Source organism: Hypanus sabinus, chromosome 4, assembly GCF_030144855.1.
Source record: "Hypanus sabinus isolate sHypSab1 chromosome 4, sHypSab1.hap1, whole genome shotgun sequence".
NCBI lineage: Eukaryota > Metazoa > Chordata > Chondrichthyes > Myliobatiformes > Dasyatidae > Hypanus > Hypanus sabinus.
Window position 1 is genome coordinate 43118738 of NC_082709.1, and position 19180 is coordinate 43137917.

At 37.6% G+C, this 19180-nt stretch overlaps 1 protein-coding gene across 1 annotated transcript in view; it reads right to left on the reverse strand.

Annotated features, from left to right (window-relative positions):
* Positions 1-18749, reverse strand: part of dnah7 (dynein, axonemal, heavy chain 7) — a 269206-nt gene extending 250457 nt beyond the window's left edge. Inside the window, exons 1-7 of the mRNA XM_059966905.1 lie at positions 18620-18749; positions 14958-15017; positions 12979-13063; positions 7065-7212; positions 5796-5889; positions 2678-2858; positions 1308-1377 (exon numbers count right to left, since the gene is read on the reverse strand). Coding sequence (XP_059822888.1) covers positions 1308-1377; positions 2678-2858; positions 5796-5889; positions 7065-7212; positions 12979-13063; positions 14958-15017; positions 18620-18682 — 701 coding nt within the window. The 5' untranslated portion in view covers positions 18683-18749. The remainder of the gene's footprint in view (positions 1-1307; positions 1378-2677; positions 2859-5795; positions 5890-7064; positions 7213-12978; positions 13064-14957; positions 15018-18619) is intronic.
* Between the last annotated feature and the right edge of the window lie 431 nt (positions 18750-19180).

Below are 19180 nucleotides of genomic sequence, written 5' to 3' on the forward strand. Positions count from 1 at the left end.
CCTCGGACTGTTGCATGAACTGTAATATTGCCCCAGTAATTTGGTCTTATCTTTCTTAAATTTCAGCTCCACCTATAACGGCCTCACTAGGCAAAATTTGCCAGTCTGTCCTGACTTGGCACTGCCATGATATTTTCCCTGACAGGCAACGTGATCCCTCCTCATTTAATCCCACCCATTCTGTCGCATCTAAAACAACAGAATCCCAGAATATTGAGCTGCCAGTCCTGCCCCTCCTGCAACAAAGTCTTACTAATGGCTACAACATCATAATTACGTGTTGATTCATTCCCTGAGCACATCTGCCTTTCCCATGATATTTATTGAATTGAAATATACACTTCTCACAACAGTCATACCACGTTCAACCTTTTGATTCTTGACTTTGTCTGAAGTCTTAACATCTGCCTCCACAATCTCTCTACTATCTGTTCTGCCATTTTGATTCCCATCCTCCTCCAACTCCAGTTTAAATCCCATTGTGCAGCACTGGAAAATCTTTAACTACCACTTAATTCCCTGAACTTCCTTTGCAAAACTTCATCACTCTTCCTACCTATGTCATTGGTATGTCACCACAACCTCTGACCTCTTAAGTAGTGTCCTTCTACTTAAGAACGCTGAGAACTCCATCCAAGATGCCCTGAACCCTGGTACCTGGAAGGCAACATACCATCTGGGAATCTCATTCTCACCCACTAACAAATCCTCTATCACCACAGTTGTCCTATTCTCCCCCCTTCTATCCTGAGCCAAATAGAATAGAATATTCTATAGAACATAGAATAGCAATTTCCCCAAGTAATCTTCAATCCAGCAAGCTATAAAGTCTTAAGATCTGTATCAACTTATTTTGATCATAAGTTAAAGTAGAACTATTGAACCTTCACACCCTTAAGTAAGATCACAGTTCACAGAGTTGGATGGTAAAATTATGGTACACAAAGAATGTTTTGCATGAAAAAGTCATACAAGAGATCTAACCTCTCTCTCATTTTCATTCAGCACAACATACACAGCAGAAAACATGAAGGAAGAGATTTATAGGTTTTTGTTGTTTAACATAGACTTGGTACTATTATTCTAGCATGCACCATTTACAAACACCATTCACAGGTGCATGTGACGAAATATCTCTGGTACAATATCAATTGATAAACCACACATTTCCTATGATCACAAGATATATAGTGAGCATAAGGAGTACTTAACATGCAAAAAACACCATTGCTGTGTGACAAAAATTCTTTCTTTGTTCTCCCATATTTCATATTTTCAATAACATCACTTCATAGCATCCTTCTTACTCTGCACGATGACTAGGGAGTTCTTTCTTTTCTTCCTCTTTCTCTCTGGGGTCTCTTAATACAAAGTCCACTGAAAGTATGAAGAAATACACATTCATAAGTGCAAATATTCCAAGTCCTATTCAAATATTGACACAATCACGTGGTCAGCCTCTATACATTGTTTGGTTACATATTCTTGCAATGTTTCTAACCACTTCCAGAAGTCAGAAAATATTCTCAAATAGTACACAATTGTTGAAATGTACACCATCTGTTAGAAAGCACGGAAAATGGGGTCCAAATCTTCAAGTACACTACATGTAATAAGAAATTAAATATAGGTTAATTTTCAGACAATAGTCATCATATTTTTCATAATCTGTATTGCTGGGTAAGGATATATTTGATTTACCAGAAATGTTCCAAGCTTGTGAATTTTGTACTGAGGCTTTCCAGATTTGTAATCACAAATCAACCCATGCAAAGTATTTTTCCCTTAACTATTTTCAAAAATAAAGTGGCATTTTTTCTTATAATTTACTTCAAGGTAGATAGATCTGACCATCTTGACCTTAATTTCTTAACAATGCTGATTTAAAGTACAATACATACTTTCCTTGAACCTGCAGTACAGTGAGAAGCTGTGGGCTCATCAGGCTGTTTTTGAAAGAATATTAATTCTTATTTCCCCCCAAAATATATTAAAATCAATTATTTGCAACATATCAGTTAACTATTTTCAGATACATTACAAGTAAATATGCAAGCACTTGGTTATAAATTCAATTAAACATAAATTAGTCTCCTTGTCTTCTCAATTGCAAACCTCTTCAACTAGCTGTACCTAACACCTCTGATGTACAGATGTTGCCTGACCTGCTGAGTTCTGCCAGAATTTTGTGTGTATTAATCTGAATTTCCAACATCTACAGGATCTCTTGTGTTTATGGTGGAGAATCATTGCTTTTTTGACATGAATGTATAATAAATGCATAGTTTTGTCGTTTCCCCTGACTGGAGTATCTAGAATAAAGTGTCAGTGTCTAAAGGGATAACCCATTCAGTACAGAAGAGATTTATTTAACCAGAGGGTATTGAGCATTTGGAATGTTTTACCCAAGAACAGTGGCAATTCCATTGCTGAGCATATTCAAATGAGCTAAAAATCTATAGATCATTGAGGGAGTGAATAAATATTGGGGAGGAGCTAGAGAAGGAAACTGGCACTGAGTTAAACATAAACATGAGAAACTGAGGTAAACAGTCTGACATGATCTTTTTGATTGGCAGATCAGGCACAAGGGCTGCTTCTATTTATTTTATTATGCTCATAGGCTAAATATGGAATCTGGTACATTAGTAAATATACACTACTCAAGGGCTTTTACCTATTGCCTTCTTTACACTTAGAAGATAATCTTCTTTCATCTCATCTGAAAGCGATTCAATAACTTCAGTGTATGCTTTGAGACGTAATGGCACCAAGGACAAAACAACGTTCAACCAACTGTCCTCCAAAGGAGCTACATGTTCTGTGTCTATTCCATGGTTAATGTAGTAGTAATACCTCTGTAAAGTTTAAAAAAAAACAAAAGGTTAACAAATAATTGTTAAATAACCTTTCTTACAAGAACATTAATGCAGTTGAAGCCATTGACGTTTAGAGCAGTACCGTGATTCTACAGAAAATGTAGCTATGTCACAGCCCCAGTGATTGGGTCCAAGGTTGACTTCTGGTGCAGTTTATGTGGAATGTGTACATTCATGTGATTATGTGTGTTTTTAACCAAGTGCTCTGCTTTCCTCCCATATTCCAATGTCAGCCCGAAATATCAGATCTGTTTTCTCTCCTACAGATGCAGCCTGACCTACTGAGTATTTCCAGCATTTTCTGTTTTTATTATAGTTAGAAAGTATTATATTTCTATTATTCTATTTATATCCCATTAGTGATAGAAGGATGAAGCCACCTTTTCTATGGAGCTCTCCAGTTCTGAAAGCAACACTCACTTGCAGGAGACCCTTTCAACATTCATAGGTTAAACAGCAGTGATAATAAGTTTTGCATATATTCTATTTTGAATCAACGATTCCAATATTTTAATCTGCTACTATGCCATCATCTGATGTCTGGTGATTTTGAATAATTTAATATTAATCTCCCAATTGCTATTAAAAAATAGAGTAGTGTTTCAGTCATGCTAAAGTAGATCAAGACATTCTTTCAAACAATATCAGGGTAAGACCTTCAATTTAAGTAATATCGGTATAAAAACTCAAATGATTTATATGAATTAATTCAACATTTAATTTAAATGGAACTTTACATTTTGGAAAGCAACAATTAAAGTTTATTGTTCAATATAATTTTTTATTATTTTTTTGTTAAATGGCCAATAATAGATTATCTATTTTAAAAGACCTTTTCGGGTTGGTAATTTCTTTTACCTTCTCAATTTCCCCTTTATCTAAACTTATGATGGACAATTGCTTTAACTAGACAATAACAATTTTCTATTCTGGCAATCAACAAGAATGCATTACATGTGACATTTTGGCCATTCAGAAAGATGCAATTACCTGATATATGTATTTGGTCAAAGTTTTAGTTTAATACAAATAAATTAACTGTAAAGACCAGTTTATTTGCCAATTGAATTCTGAACTTGCACATTAAAGCCACCATGATTGCAATGCTTCCTAAAAATGTATGCAGATCGAATTCAGGGTCTTTGAACTGCTGCTGCAACTGCCATTGAAGCGGAGATATTCTGAGGAACATTTGAAAAGGCCATAAAAAAATATACTGGTGCAGATCTGCTGGGAGGTAGCTCATCAACAAAGCCCAGGGCCACTCCTGCATAGTGGCTGGTTAAATTGATGGAACTGCAATGACTGGAGGTGAAGGGGTGGACAAGGCTTGTTGAGTTAAAAACCAACAGCCTACGTCCACTTAAGAACAATTAAAGCCAGGCTGATTCTGAACCCAAAAGCAGGGAGAGCACAGATCTATGATGCTTAGACAAACACAGTGCAAGTAACCCACAGAAGGTTGCAGGCTGTAGTACAGTCTTCCGTGCAGTGGTTCTGTGATAGGTATTCACTTCCTGGCTTATGTTTGCTAAATTTGGCTTTCTAAACACTGCAGCTGCAACTATAAGATCACAAACAAAATTTAAGTAAACTCCCAATCAACAATTGGTTTTGTTTTTGGGCTTAAAATTTAAATGGAAAGCAGTAGTCAGTTTGAAGTTAAAAGAAAGTAGTGTCTTTGGAGCAGGTTTTCAAACAAGCTCTTATGGAACCTCAGACTCATACCATAAGACTAACTGCTGAAGAGTAGAATATAAAACAATGGGTTGCTTAATTTCAAACAGACGAGTTGACTTTTATGTTGCTTTGCTCAAAGAAGCTTGCAGACCAGGTGGATAATATCATTTGGCATATCAATAACTGATATGTTTATAATTAGGGATTTTATGTACTCAAAGAATTTAGCTTTACAGCATTAATTATGAACTGTGAACATAAAGCTAAGAACTGTATTTCCAAGGTGCTTTTAAACCATTTGTGTAAAGAGAATATCTGAGTAATACCATACGTGTTTGAAGTCACCCAAGTGGAGAAAAAGGGTATAGATGTAGAGAGCGGTTCAGGCTTATCAGCAATGGGGTAAGGAGCATCAAGAATCATGAAAGAATCATGGGTTGAACTAAAATCCATTTCTCTAGCTTCCATGTCTGCGACAGGCAACTTGTAGATATGCCTTTTGAGTTTATAGGGATTGTACTTGTATTTTGGAAATCCTTTGTCCTTTAAGAAATACTTTGTGTTTTGGAAATGGGTTGTGTTTTAGAAATGATTTGTAATTTGTAAGTGTTTAAGATAGAAATACTCTGAGTTTTAAACATGTTTTAAGAGTGTTGTTTGGATTTAAGTGTGTGTATCATTGAAAATAAATGAACTGTGTTTTAATCTACCTTATTAGCCAAAAGTAAATTCTCCTTGGTAATAGGGAGGGGAACCCACTATTTGAATAATGGCTATTGGCAGCTAAATTTGCCATGAAGAACATACAGGGAAGTGAACTAGTTTTCTAAGATCGGGTAGTTACAGTATAATCTTCCTTTAGTATGAGTACTCATGGCTATTTATAACCAACTGGGCTTAAGGTCTTCATTTGAGTTAAGAACTTAGCAGTCAGCAAACCCAATACCATCACAGTGGCCAAGTACTTTCAATGGGCAGTAAGCTCAACACTGACTTCCAAAAGTTTACTTTACATGATCGATGCAATTGTAAACTGGGGTAGAGGAATAACTGTATCTTTCACATGGAAAGCCTGAAGCCAAAGGTGCCTTCCTCAAAGTAAGATGATCAACTTCACGGGCAAGGGTGTGTGGCAAAATCAAGCCTCAGAGGATACGCAGAAAACTGCATTCTGAACTGCTCTCAGAAACACTTAAGAAATATATACTTTTCTAATTGCAAGCATTATTTTCTCACAAGAATGTCTTTCTCCACTGCAAAAGGATGTCCAGCTGTTGAAGGTTCTGTTTCATCCAAAGGAGGAGGCTGTCTAGCTGCACATTCTTGCTGCCTATTATTTAAAATGGTCAAAGGCAAATTAAACTATTGGAAGTAAACGTAGGAAATCCAGGCATAAAAATATAGGCCAACAACAATTTTATCTGTCTTGAAAATGCATCATTTTAAACATTTAGTGAAATAGCATACTTAGTTGTTAAGAAGCCGTACGGTGTGTTGGCCTTCATCAACCGTGGGAATTGAGTTTAAAGGCCGTGAGGTAATGTTACATCTACATAAGACTTTAATTAGACCCCATTTGGATACTGTGTTCAGCTCTGATCACCTCATTACAGGAAGGATGTGGATGCTATAGAGAGAGTGCATTGGAGATTTACAAGGATATTGCCTGGATTAGAGAGCATGCCTTATGAGAATAGATTGAGTGAACTTGGCCTTTTCTCCTTGGAGCGATGAAGGATGATAAGTGATTTGATACAGGTGTATAAGATGATGAGAGGCATTGAACATGTGGACAGCCAGAGGCTTTTTCCCATGGCTAACATGAGAGGGGGTAGTTTTAAGGTGCTTGGAAGCAGGTACAGAGGATGTCAGAGGTAAGTTTTTTCACAGAGAGTGATGGGTGCATAGAATGCACTGCCAGCGAAGGTGGTAGATACAGACACAACAGAGTCTTTTAAGAGACTCTTAGATAGGTTCATGGAGCTTAGGAAAATAGAGGGCTATGTGGTAGGGTAATTCTAGGCAGTCTCCAGAGTAGGTTATATGGTTGGCACAACATTGTGGGCCGAAGGGCCTGTAATGCGCTGTAGATTTCGATGTTTCTATATATAGCAATCCCCAGCTATCTGTAATGCACAATGTAACCAGTGCAGATTACTGTTCAAATGTGAGATACAAGTCAGCAGTTCCAACTGCACAAACATATAGCAATTTGACCTCCAAGGATAAAGTGAAATCTGAGAGCTGGTTTATAATTTTTGTGGCACTTTGTATGTTTCTCAGCCTGCAGTCTCCAAGAATCTACCATTAACTTCTTAAGAATTTTGTTTCAATGAGATTGCCTCTGATTCTTCTAAGCTCAGGCAAATATAAACATATTGCAATTAATTCTTTCCCCAACACAATTCCAACATTAATGAAATCTATCTGATCTACCTTCTTTGTATTCAAATCACATTTTACAATAAAATTAATTATAACAAGATGAGAAGAACATTCACCTACGTAATAATATTAACTAGAGCACTTCTAAACTGCTCACGGTCCTTTTTTGGCTGGGAAGCTCCATCATGGACTGATCGATTTGTGCTGCTAACAGAAGCTCCTGAGTCCCAAGCTTTGTTTCGTTTGCGTTTTTGGGGTAGAGAAACCCCTGTAAACAAGAAGTTATTATTTTAATATTTGAATGCACAAAAACAACTTGTAATGATTCACTCTGTACAGAGAATAAGATGTATCCTCTGTGTTAAACTTGATCTTACGTAACCAAAGGTTAATGTTATGAATACAAAAAACATTCCAACTGTAGGAAGTGCTGAGCCAACACAGCCAAGACTGAAATGTCCAGTTAGATTAATCAACCACATTTCATCACTCAAGACAAATGACACATAACTGAATGCAGCAGAAGGCAAGTAAAGGGGCACAGGCATTTCTGCACATCTCAACACCCTTTGCAGAGGCTGCAGTGTCCAGGCTAAAATCCTATGTCCATTAACAAATTATTTTAAGATTCTTGGATGCAATTTATTCTAGTTTTCCTCACATAATCAAATTACATTACACAAGACTCTGTCAAAGTCATACAACACAAAAATGGGCACTTTAGCCCACTACATTCTCACCAACCTTTTTGCCTAACTCCACCAATCTCTTTTACCCTTATTACAGACATATCTTTTCATGCCTTGCCTATTCAAGTGCACGCTTAAATGTCTCTTAAACATACTGATTATATTTAATTTTACCATCTCCTCTGGTTGATATTTTGAACATACTGCCACTCTCCGTATAAACGTTCCCTCCATAGCTATTTTTAAAAATACTTCCTCTCACCTTAAACCAAGGCCATTATTTTTATTCCCTGCTATGAGAAAAAGATTTTGACTATCCACCCTATCTATGTCTCTTAAAATTGTAAATACCTCTAGCAGGTTATCCTTCAGCCTTCTTTATTCCAAGGAAAACAAGCCTTTCCAATTTCTCCTGATGAATAAATCCTCCAAACCAGGCAACATCCTGAATCCCCTCTAATCTACCCAGAACAACTATATTTTTCTGTAATATGGCAATAGGAACTGCACACAACACTAAGTGCAATCTCAAATATAGGTCCTGTCTTCTTGGGCAGTCCCTTGGGAAGAATGATTTTCTTTCCTGTTTTGCAGTGTCTTAAGAGGCCAAAGTGGGAATCTGAGGCTCCTCCACAGCAGGGTCAGAAGGAACCTAACAAGACAGGCTTGTTAAAGGGGCAAGCTCAGAACACTATCTATGCTGAACTTCCATGTGCTTCCAATGCATTAGGTCCCATGCCACCAGGCACAGGAACAGTTATTACTCTACAACCACAAGACCTTCGAACCAGTGTGGATAACTTCAATCAGCTGTACTGATTCTATGACTGACCAGACTCACTTTCAAGAATTCTTTACAAGTCTTCTTTTCAGTCTTTTTTTTTAATCATTTGAGGTCTGTCTTCTTTTACACATTGGTTGTTTGTCAAGTTTATATATAGATTTTCGTGAAATTCTACTGTATTTATTTCTCTGCAAATGCCCACAAGAAAATGAAGCTCAAGGTAGTATATGGTAACACATACAGTTAAGTACTTTGATAATAAATTTACTTTGAACTTTGTTCTTAATATATTACAAAACACTCCAACTTGAGGAGTTAAAGCCCAAAGATTCCCAAAATCAATGGGGATATTGTTCAAAGTAAATTTATTATCAAAGTTCATAAATAATCACCACATAAAACCCAGAGGTTCATGTTCATGTGGGCATACCCAACAAATCATAATACAATCAATGAAAGATCACACCAACTTGGGCTTTCAACCAATCTGCAAAAGACAATAAACTGTGCAAATACAAAAAGAAAGAAATAATAATAAATAAATAGATAGATAGATAGATAGATAAATAAATAAATGGATGGATAAATAAATAAATAGATAGATAAATAAATAGATAGATAGATAGATAGATAGATAAATAAGCGATAAATATTGAGAACATAAGATGAAGAGTCCTTGACAGTGAGTCCATAAGTGTGGAAATATTTCAATCATGGGGCAAGTGAAGTTATCGCCTTAGGTTCAAGAGCCTGCTGACTGAGGGGTAACAACTGTTCCTGCACCTGGTAGTGTGAGGCCTGAGGCTCCTTGCACAACTTTAAACAAAAAAGGAGGCTTTGAGCATATACTTGAATCATTTCCACTGTCAACCTGGTAATCTTTTTCACGTTTCACCTCAGAATAGTGTTCCTGTTTCAAAAGTTGGGTATCAGATATGGAAATGACATTGTTTATTCAGTTAGGGCTCCACTGTTGGAATGTTGGTTCACTCATCCTTCTGGGGCATTTGGAAGATTTAGCAGGACACATGGTGGGTGCTATCTTTCCAGTGCCCTGAGTTGTCCGCCATTGGTAGCTCTAACAATCTGAAGCAAATTGGAAGACAGGGATTACTACTGTTCATTAGACAATGAGTTTTGCGGCAGATTTAATGGCTTCAACTTTAAACATCCTTTAATACATGTAACCAAAAGGTCTAGTAGGCCCCTGAAGGCAGAGGTGTGCTCACTGACTGGCATTTCATGAGACAGGAAAAGCAATCCATATTTTCCAGGATTTTGCTGTAAACCTATATAGTCAGGGGACAGTATTGTACAATAGAGCAGGTTGGTGGAGAACCTTTACCTTGTGGATATTGACTGCAAGCCCACTGTGTTGTATGTTTGAGTGATCAATGATAGCATGTACCTTAACCCTTGAGCACAAGCATCCTTGACAAATTGTTATCCGATTAGGAAAATTGGGATTACCTTGGTTTTCAAATGCAATGTTGTAGGTTGAACAGTTTCCACTAATTCTGAGGACTAGCTCTACTCCAGTGAGATGTTTGCTTGAGATGAGGTGCAAAAATAAGGTAATGAAACTGAAAAAGTGTCAGGGTAATGTCACAATTCACTTTCATTTTCATATTACACAGAAGATTATAAAATTTCCAGTGAACATGGAAGGGCAGCACAGGAACCAGGGACTTCTGACTTTCAAGGGAGCGTGGGGATCAGCACCCAGTGAACCAGATAGCAACATTGCAATTTCTAAATACTCAAGTAGTGAATTGTTTTTGTGTAGTCATTGACGCTGCTCCCTGCAGTTCTCGCCAAGTTGTGTAGCAAAAATTATGACCACCACATCTCTGGAAAGGCAAAATACACACCACAGTTTGGAAAACAACAGACACAATCTCAACCTTGGCCAGCAGGTGAGTTTCTTTCTCAGCAACACACAGGGGGTTATGTGGATAAATTGCATGTCTCATTGATGAGTATGGACCACAACCTATCCAGCAAAATCCTGGCCAATACATCTCCCTATTCTGATTTATTTGATTTACAACTCATATCCACCTAATCTTTCTCACTGAAATACTAAAGCAAAATAACCAGTTGATACTTCTCTCATTTTGTGTTTGTTGTTAGGATTTTACACTTTCTATCCCTTTATGATGGTATTGGTTTGTTGACTGTGGTTCTAAACTCAAACTAAGGCCTTTAATCCCTACATGATATACTGTAGATAGCCATGGGTACCCTCACTAAAGGGAGATTATACTGTATACACCCAATTTTAAAAGATTAGCTTACTTCCCTGTTACCCTCCATGGTGAATTTATTTGTGAATATCCACTATTTGAGCAGTAGATTCCCCCTCCCTAACAAAGGGGAGCTATATGCAGCTAACAGAATATTTTAAAAATGGTTCATTTATTTTTAGTGATACACATTTAAATCCAAACATTCTTAAAACATATCTAAAACTCACAGAGGATTTCTATCTTACAGAAGACTCGTAAAATACAAACCATTTCTAGAACACAAATAATTTCCAAAGCACAGGTTCAATTCCTATAAGCTAAAATGACATACCCACGTTACTCTCAAAAACTGAAGGCAGAGGAATGGATTTTGGTTTCCCCCGGTGATTCTGTCATTCTTCTTGATGTTCCTTAACCATTCCTAAAAAGCCTGGACTGCTCGATAGATGTATACTGTTTCTCTGCCACTTGGGTGACTTCATACACGTGATTGTTTTTCAGATTCCTTTTAACACAAGTGGTCTAAAAGCTTCTGGAGACAGAGTTTCCAAGTACCCACAATCTATGCTGGGAAGCTGACTCGAATACACAAATCTTCCAACTATTAACAGAACAGCTACTTGATATGCTAAGTGATAATATCAATCTGGCCTGCAAGCTTTCTTGAACTAAATAATTTAGCCAACGTTGTCGAGTTTGATACAAGCCAATTAACATGATCCATTGTCTTATACTTTTCCATTTACGTTAAGAACTCAAGACAGCCTCTTGGAAGTTTAACTTAGTCAAGAACACACAAGATCTTTAGAAGCTCACAGCTGCTCTATGAAAGCTGGGTTTGGCAAAAAAAGAAAAAGTCCTGACCAAAGACAGTAAATAGCCATCACACCTTAATGTTATTATCACCACATGAGTTTTTTTAATGTTTGCTCTATGATAAGTTTTTAAAACTTTGCTCCTTAAGTTAATTTCATGGAAACCTGTATCTTCCTAATCATTAGATTTCTTTCCTATTTTCTTTAGATTCCCCATTCTCTCTCTTATGGATACTGTGTCCCTCTTACTAATTTCCCTTTCAATGTGCTTCCTCATCTGTGGTGTGTCATTAATGTTTATTCCTTTTTTAAACAAGTGTTTTTTTCTTTGAATTCTGTTAAACAACATTTTAAATATGTCATTGATGCACACTACCATTTCTCAATACTGATGTTAGTCTTGATTTCCCAGCTTTTAGCCTGTACTCCTCCCTGCTGCAATCAACTTTTCTCCACACTATTACCAAGGTATTTGTTATACTTATGCCATTTTCAATTGTTTACTGGAATTTATTACAAAACTATTGCCTTAATATACTCCATAAATAATGAGCATTTCTTTGATGCACCTTTCACTTCAGGATCTAGAGAGAAAAAAAATCACAGAGCTTGTTTCGCGATTTAAGTAGGAGTTTTGCACAGGCTGCAGGAACTCCATTTCCTCACTCCCTTTATTCAATTCTAGACAACCAATTCATAATAAATATTATTCACTGTTTTACACTCGTTTTTTACAAATAAAGTTGTATGTTGTTCCTCCTTTTCATAATATTAGTGCAACCTTGCTTAGTTATTATCCCTTATTGATATTGAACCATTTTATTAAGTCAGCACCATTTAGAATATTTTTAACTCCCACTATGATACTGTATCTTATGGAGCTACTTTACTCTTCCTTTTCCATTCTTTTCATTTAATTAAGTTATGCCTTGTAATCTATAACTCTCAGTATTAATCTTTTGGTAGCCATGTCTTAGAAAATCTGATGACACATGGGCCCTTACACCATATTATTGTCTCCATTTTCTCTGTTTACTTATGAACACAATTTGCATTGTTTGTGAAGTTTAACTCATTTTCAATCATTGTTCTCCCAATTTAATTTTAACCACCTTTTCCCATTCCTATAACTTCATTTATTCATTGACTCAATTAGACCTCCCTACGTTTAGTTTCTCCTATGTTCTCCTTTTCTAATAAATGTAAGCTCATTGTGTTTCCAGTTTAGAACTAGTTTCTGTTTTTTTCTCCATTTGCTTCAGCAACAGACTCAGTCCTACTCAAGTAGAGGCTCCTGAACTGTTGCATCTCTTTCCTTTTCCTATATTAATGCAATGGCTCTGAAAGTGAAGGGATCATCTCTTAATTATAAACTGTGAAACTATCAAAACTGATCCAATCTATTACTATCCACAAAAAAAGTGGAGAAATCCGCCACAATTGAAAATATTTCTATAATGGATTATAAACATTTTGCCCCTGAGGATTCAAACTTACTTAGTGAGTCACATTTTTCATCCTCATCCTCTGCCTGTAGAAAGAACGAGGGCGAGGCTGATTGCCACAATGGCTTGGACCGGCTCTGAAAAGTTGTACAGACAAACACACAGTCACTTTATTTGGAAAATATCTATTCAACAAAACAATATAGTGTTCTTTGATTATTTTAAATAATTTGCTGGACATATTTAAGCAGTTAGTAAAATCCCTTAATAAAATTTCTAGTCTACTTATAAACCCTTTGCATTGAAACACTAAACAAAGACTATACCACTATATATACTGCTTTATGTAATCTACAATTAGATAGATAGATAGATAGATTGATACTTTATTCATCCCCAAGGGGAAATTCAACATTTTTCCAGTGTCCCATACACTTATTGTAGCAAAACTAATTACATACAGTATTTAACTCAGTATAAATATGATATGCATCTAAAATCACCCTCCCAAAAACCATTAATAAATAGCTTTTAAAAAGTTCTTAAAAAGTTTACTAAAGTGCATTGAGTGGTAACTTAAGCTCAGTCCTAACCCCGGCACTTTAACATGTGTTGCCCCTGGTGGTTGAATTGTAGAGCCGAATGGCGTTGGGGAGTAATGATCTCTTCATCCTGTCTGAGGAGCATTGCATTGACAGCAACCTGCCGCTGAAGCTGCTTCTCTGTCTCTGGATGGTGCTGTGCAGAGGATGTTCAGGGTTTTCCGTGATTGACCGTAGCCTACTCAGCGCCCTCCGCTCTGCCGCCGATGTCATACTCTCCAGTTCTGTGCCCACGACAGAGCCCGCCTTCCTTACCAGCTTATTAAGACGTGAGGCGTCCCTCTTCTTAATGCTGCCTCCCCAGCACGCCACCACAAAGAAGAGGGCGCTCTCCACAACTGACCGATAGAACATCTGTAGCATCTCACTACAAACATTGAATGACGCCAGCCTTCTGAGGAAGTACAGTCGACTCTGTGCTTTCCTGCACAGGGCATCTGTGTTGGCAGTCCAGTCCAGCTTCTCGTCTAACTGCACTCCCAGATACTTGTAGGTCTTAACCTGCTCCACACATTCTCCAATAATGATCACTGGCTCCATATGAGGCCTAGGTCTCCTAAAGTCCACCACCATCTCCTTGGTCTTGGTGATATTGAGACGCAGGTAGTTTGAGTTGCACCATATCACAAAGTCCTGTATCATTCCTATACTCTTCCTCCTGACCATTCCTGACACATCCCTTTGTTCCAACATACTTTGTTCCAAATTATTCATAAATTCAAATTATTTATTTATTCACAAGGATATGTATGTAGTAACTGATTTTCAAACTGTTAATCTACCAATTATTATTCTATTAACAACAACTATTTCTTGTAAAAAGAGAATAGGTCAGATCCTGCAAAAAAAAAAAGACAAAATAAGCCATAAAATGGCCATAAGTCGAGAACCCCAAGACTGTTTGACTTCCCTGGCTGCCTGCTTCATGACAGGAACATATTGCCTTCAATTTCAGCATTATTTTTAACAATTTGGTGGATTTTCATATTAATTACTCATTCAATGCGTTAGAGAAAATGTGAATTCACACTTCCTGCAAGTGATGGTGAAATTATTCGCCCCCCCCAAAGCTAAATCATCCAATACAATATTTAACTAATGGCCCAAGAAAAAAGATGCCCTGCTTCAGCAAAATTTGGCCAATTAACATGAAAATACATCACAGCTATTTTTTTAAATATTCTAGTGCATTCCTCCCAACTGAAATCACCCTAGTTTTGTTTTTAAACCTTGGTGATAATTTTGCTTCACTTTTCTCTGCTGTTTTAAAGCAGAAAGCAAACTAATCCATGCTTATACAGTCTCAGTACTCCTGGTAATTTACACAGGACAACAATCACACTGAATAGCTGAATGCAATTTGATAAATTGTCCTAATAATCCACATCCAGAATCCATTTTGATTTAAACTTTATTTCTGGTAACATACCGCTGGTAACTGGGGTAAAAATGTTATTCCACTCCTTGGTAGCTTTCCTTTATTCTGTGTCTGAAAAAAGAGAGAAAAAAAATTAATGATGAAAGAAGGACAAAATTGTGGCATTGCAGGAGTATAGTATGTATTGCAGCAACTGTACTAAAATAATGCTGTAACATCATGTCAAAACAGTCTTACTCAATGTGAATTTAAGGATTGATTCCAAATAACATTGATCTGCCCTGGGAAGTAATATCCAGTTTCTGTGGGCTAAAAAAAATAAGGACCCCAACCCTGCGGCTTCTTCTAATAAACAAGATTTGATTATAGTTTGGCAAACTGAGCTAATATGCATTCTAAGAAGAAAGCCTTACATAATTTGCTAGCAATTTCCACAAAAAAAGAGAAAGAGATGGAATAAAGACATTAGCACTGATTTCATATTTTCACATAAGATAGAGATGAATCCTACAAGTCATCTGAACATGATGAACTAGATTCTGGTATTTCAAAAGCAGATAAAGATGTTAAATGTTTCATGCATTACCTTTGATCTTTGAGAAATTGCTTACTTTTAAATGGAACCTGTGACACAGGATGGTAACATAACCCTGCTGTTCAAAGAAAGACGGCATGAGAAAACAATGAACATAGCTTGCCCAGATGAAGGATCTTGACCCAGAATTTTGACTGTCCGTTTCCCTCCATAGATACTGTTCATTTTGCTGATTCCTTCCAGTAGCTTATTTCTTTTTTCACTATAGTTTTAGTAACTGGGATGAGGAGATTGTATACTCAGTTGTTCCTAACAGGACAAAGCTTTCACTCCTTAGTTTTGAAAGTACTGGAAGTTTTTAATATGACATAAAATTCTTAGGAGGCTTGATTGTAGATGTTGGGAAGCTGCTCCATGTCTCAGAATAAGGAGATGACCCAATGACGACCGACTTGAGAAATGTTCTGCCTCATAAGGTTGCAATGCTACAATTTCTGTGTACATTAAATAACAGCAATAAATATTTGGATCAATAAAAGATTGAGGAATAGGAAATTATAGGAAGATAGAGTTGAATGCAAGATCAGCATGATCTTATTTAATGGCTGAGTAATTCAGAGGACTGAATAGCCTTCTGCTTCTCTTTCCTTGTATTTTGAACTGAATGCAGCACATTATGTTCTTTCTAAAACCACATATTTCTAAAAACACTTATCTGTTCCAAATAGCCTCCAAAATCAGATTCCTCCTGCAAATGGCACTGCCACTTTTCTAATCAAAGTTACTTTTCCTACAGAGCAATTTTCTCCATCCAAGTTGACCATCAACCATTCAATCTCATACACCATGAAAGCACAGAAAACAGGAGCAAGAATAGGCCTTTCAACCCTTTAATCCTATTCCATCTTCTTGCATAACTCCATTACCAACTTTTCTGCTGGGTCACTGGCAGCAGCCAAGCCTTCAAGCTTTCTTCTCCAGCAAACTGAGGCGCCAAAAAAAGTCTAAATAATAATTGCCCCATTCCCAGTGTGCACCAGCAGACTACCGCAATCTTTTGATCAGACTCGCTATTCAAGATCGTTCTTACATAACAGTCAAATACATATTGCATAAATGGAGTGTTTGTTGGCAAGTCAGTTGCAAGAATGAATTTGAATTGAATTAAATTGACTTATTTCTTACAACCTTTATATACATGAGTAAAAATATTTACATTACATCTCCACCTAAATGTGCAATGTATAGTAATTTCTAATAAATAGTATGTACAACGGGTCAGTCAATAAAGCGTAGAAATATAATTGTATCAGGGTGAATTACTCAGTCTGATGGCCTGGTAAAAGAATTTGCCCCAGAGCCTGCTGTCCCAAATCCAAAAGGCTTTTAAGCTGCGGTACCGTTTCCCGAATGGTAACAGCTGGAACAGTTTGTGGTTGGGGTGACTCAGGTTCCCAATGATCCTTCTGGCCCTTTTTAGCATCTGTCTCTGTAAATGTCCTGAATAGTGGGAAGTTCACACCTACAGATATGCTAGACTGTCCACACCACTCTCGGCAGAGTACCATACCAGGCAGTGATGCAGCCAGTTCGGATGTTCTCAATTGTGCCCCTGTAGAAAGTCCTTAGGATTTGGGGACTCATACCAAACTTGAGGTGAAGAGGCACTGCTGTACTTTTTTCACCACACAGCCAGTATGTACAGACCATGTGAGATCCTCGGTGATGTATATGCCAAGGAACTTAAAGCTGTTCACTCTCTCAATCCCAGATCCGTTGACGTCAATAGGGGTTAACCTGTCTCCATTCCTCATGTAGTCCACAACCAGCTCCTTTATTTTAGCAACGTTGAGGGAGAGGTTGTTTTCTTGACACCACTGTGTCACGGTGATGACTTCTTCTCTGTTTAAGAGTGTCAAAGATATTTTTCAGATTTATTTCATTGGCAAACTGCAGCAAAAGCTACCATTTTGCAAAGAAAAGGTAAAATTAACAAGAGGTGATTTCTGAATTAACAAAGTAAAAATCAGCCATCATTCTTACATGAAAAAATAATTAATTAAAAAACAAAGTAGTAACATTTAGTGGCCACATAAAATTCAGAAAAGTATCAATTTCCTTCTATATAATTACAACAGATAAAGATTTCCATCTCAGTATGCCCAACAAAGCACTTTTGAAGAACATTTCAGTTATGTGTTAACGCATGAAATATGGCTGCTTCTTTGCAAACAGGTTCCAACAAAATCCAAAGAGAATTATGACCTCAAACAAGAGAAAATCTGTAGATGCTGGTAATCCGAGCAACACATGCAAAAATGCTTGAGAAACTCAGCAAGTCAGGCAGCATCTATGGAAAAAAAATACAGTATACCTTTCGGGCGAAAGCCTTCGGCAGGATACTGGTTATTTTTTCAAGTGAGGAATAAAATTTGACAGGACATAACTACTTGAGGTTCACCTAAAAGTGCAACGGAAGCTTTCATGGCTTCTCAATTTCACTACACACCCCAAAGATGACACTTCCATCAATGAGGAACCTTCTCATTTATCCTGAATAAAAATCAACCCAAGCACACACATGCAACCTTAGCCCTGTGAACGCCCATCAATTCATGCAGAAAACAAGCAACAGTAACCATGCAAAATGTTTACGATATTCCAAAGTTGCTTATTACAGTTTTAGGAAAAAAGAAATGCAGTTTTGATTGCTAAATTGAGGGTGATCTGCGTATTCTCAGTTATACTAAATAATAATGATTAAAATCAACATTTCGATTGCGCCTCGTCGCTCATTCTTGCTATGAAAATCACATTCAATGGCTATTAAAAAAAAACACAAAACACTTAGTAAAATTTCCTGAACATCCCAAAGAACTTCTCCCAACAATTAAGTTCTTTCCAACTGCTGAAATGTAGGCGAAATAACGACCGGAAAATCTGCAGCCTAAAACTTCCTTCGTACATTCGGAACCGTGCCACTTCCATCCGATAGAGTGAGTCTGCAGACCCAAGATCGGACACCTGCAACAGACCCGAGCCACAGACACAGCCAGGGCGCTTGGTCGGTATCCCGGACCGAGAGTCGAACCCAAAGCTGACCGCTGACAGAAGAGGCACCGTTCCATCCAACCATGTAAGGTGTTAATGCCACATTTCTAATGTCTGCAGGTATTACCTTCCTCCCTGCCTCTGGGTCCGGGCTGTCCTTGAGGCACTGGCACAGGAAAGAATCCTCCATCCTCGATTAATTCTTCAAAATTCCTTGGCAGGATGGCTTTGCGGAGCAATGGCACCCCATTCGGCGCTTGGAGCTACGAGATACCGCACGGCAATTAACTTTATTTGACTTTGGGGTTGCAACTTCGCCAGACGGGGAGCTCAGTCAATCCTCACTCCGTCACGGGGCTGCGCACAGCTCTGTTTAAAAATGGCTCCGTGGTTTCCAGGGTAACGATTACCAACAAAGCCCTAGGGAGACAAGAGGCAACTTGCTGCAGCATTCCAGCCGGTCGTCGTCGCCTTTCGCCGACTCTGGCAGGACCAGGTGGATTTCGTTCACTTAACTCTGGAAAGATAGTTCGGTTGTCGCGGTTATTTGTACCTACATCCTTTTCTCCAGTGCCGTTTTTGGACAGTATGAGAAATTATGCGTTGTTTTTTTTTCTTTCAGGTGCTATACGGTAGGGAGGAAGCTTCAAGCTCAAAACTCCACGCAGTTCTCACATCCTACCTCTTC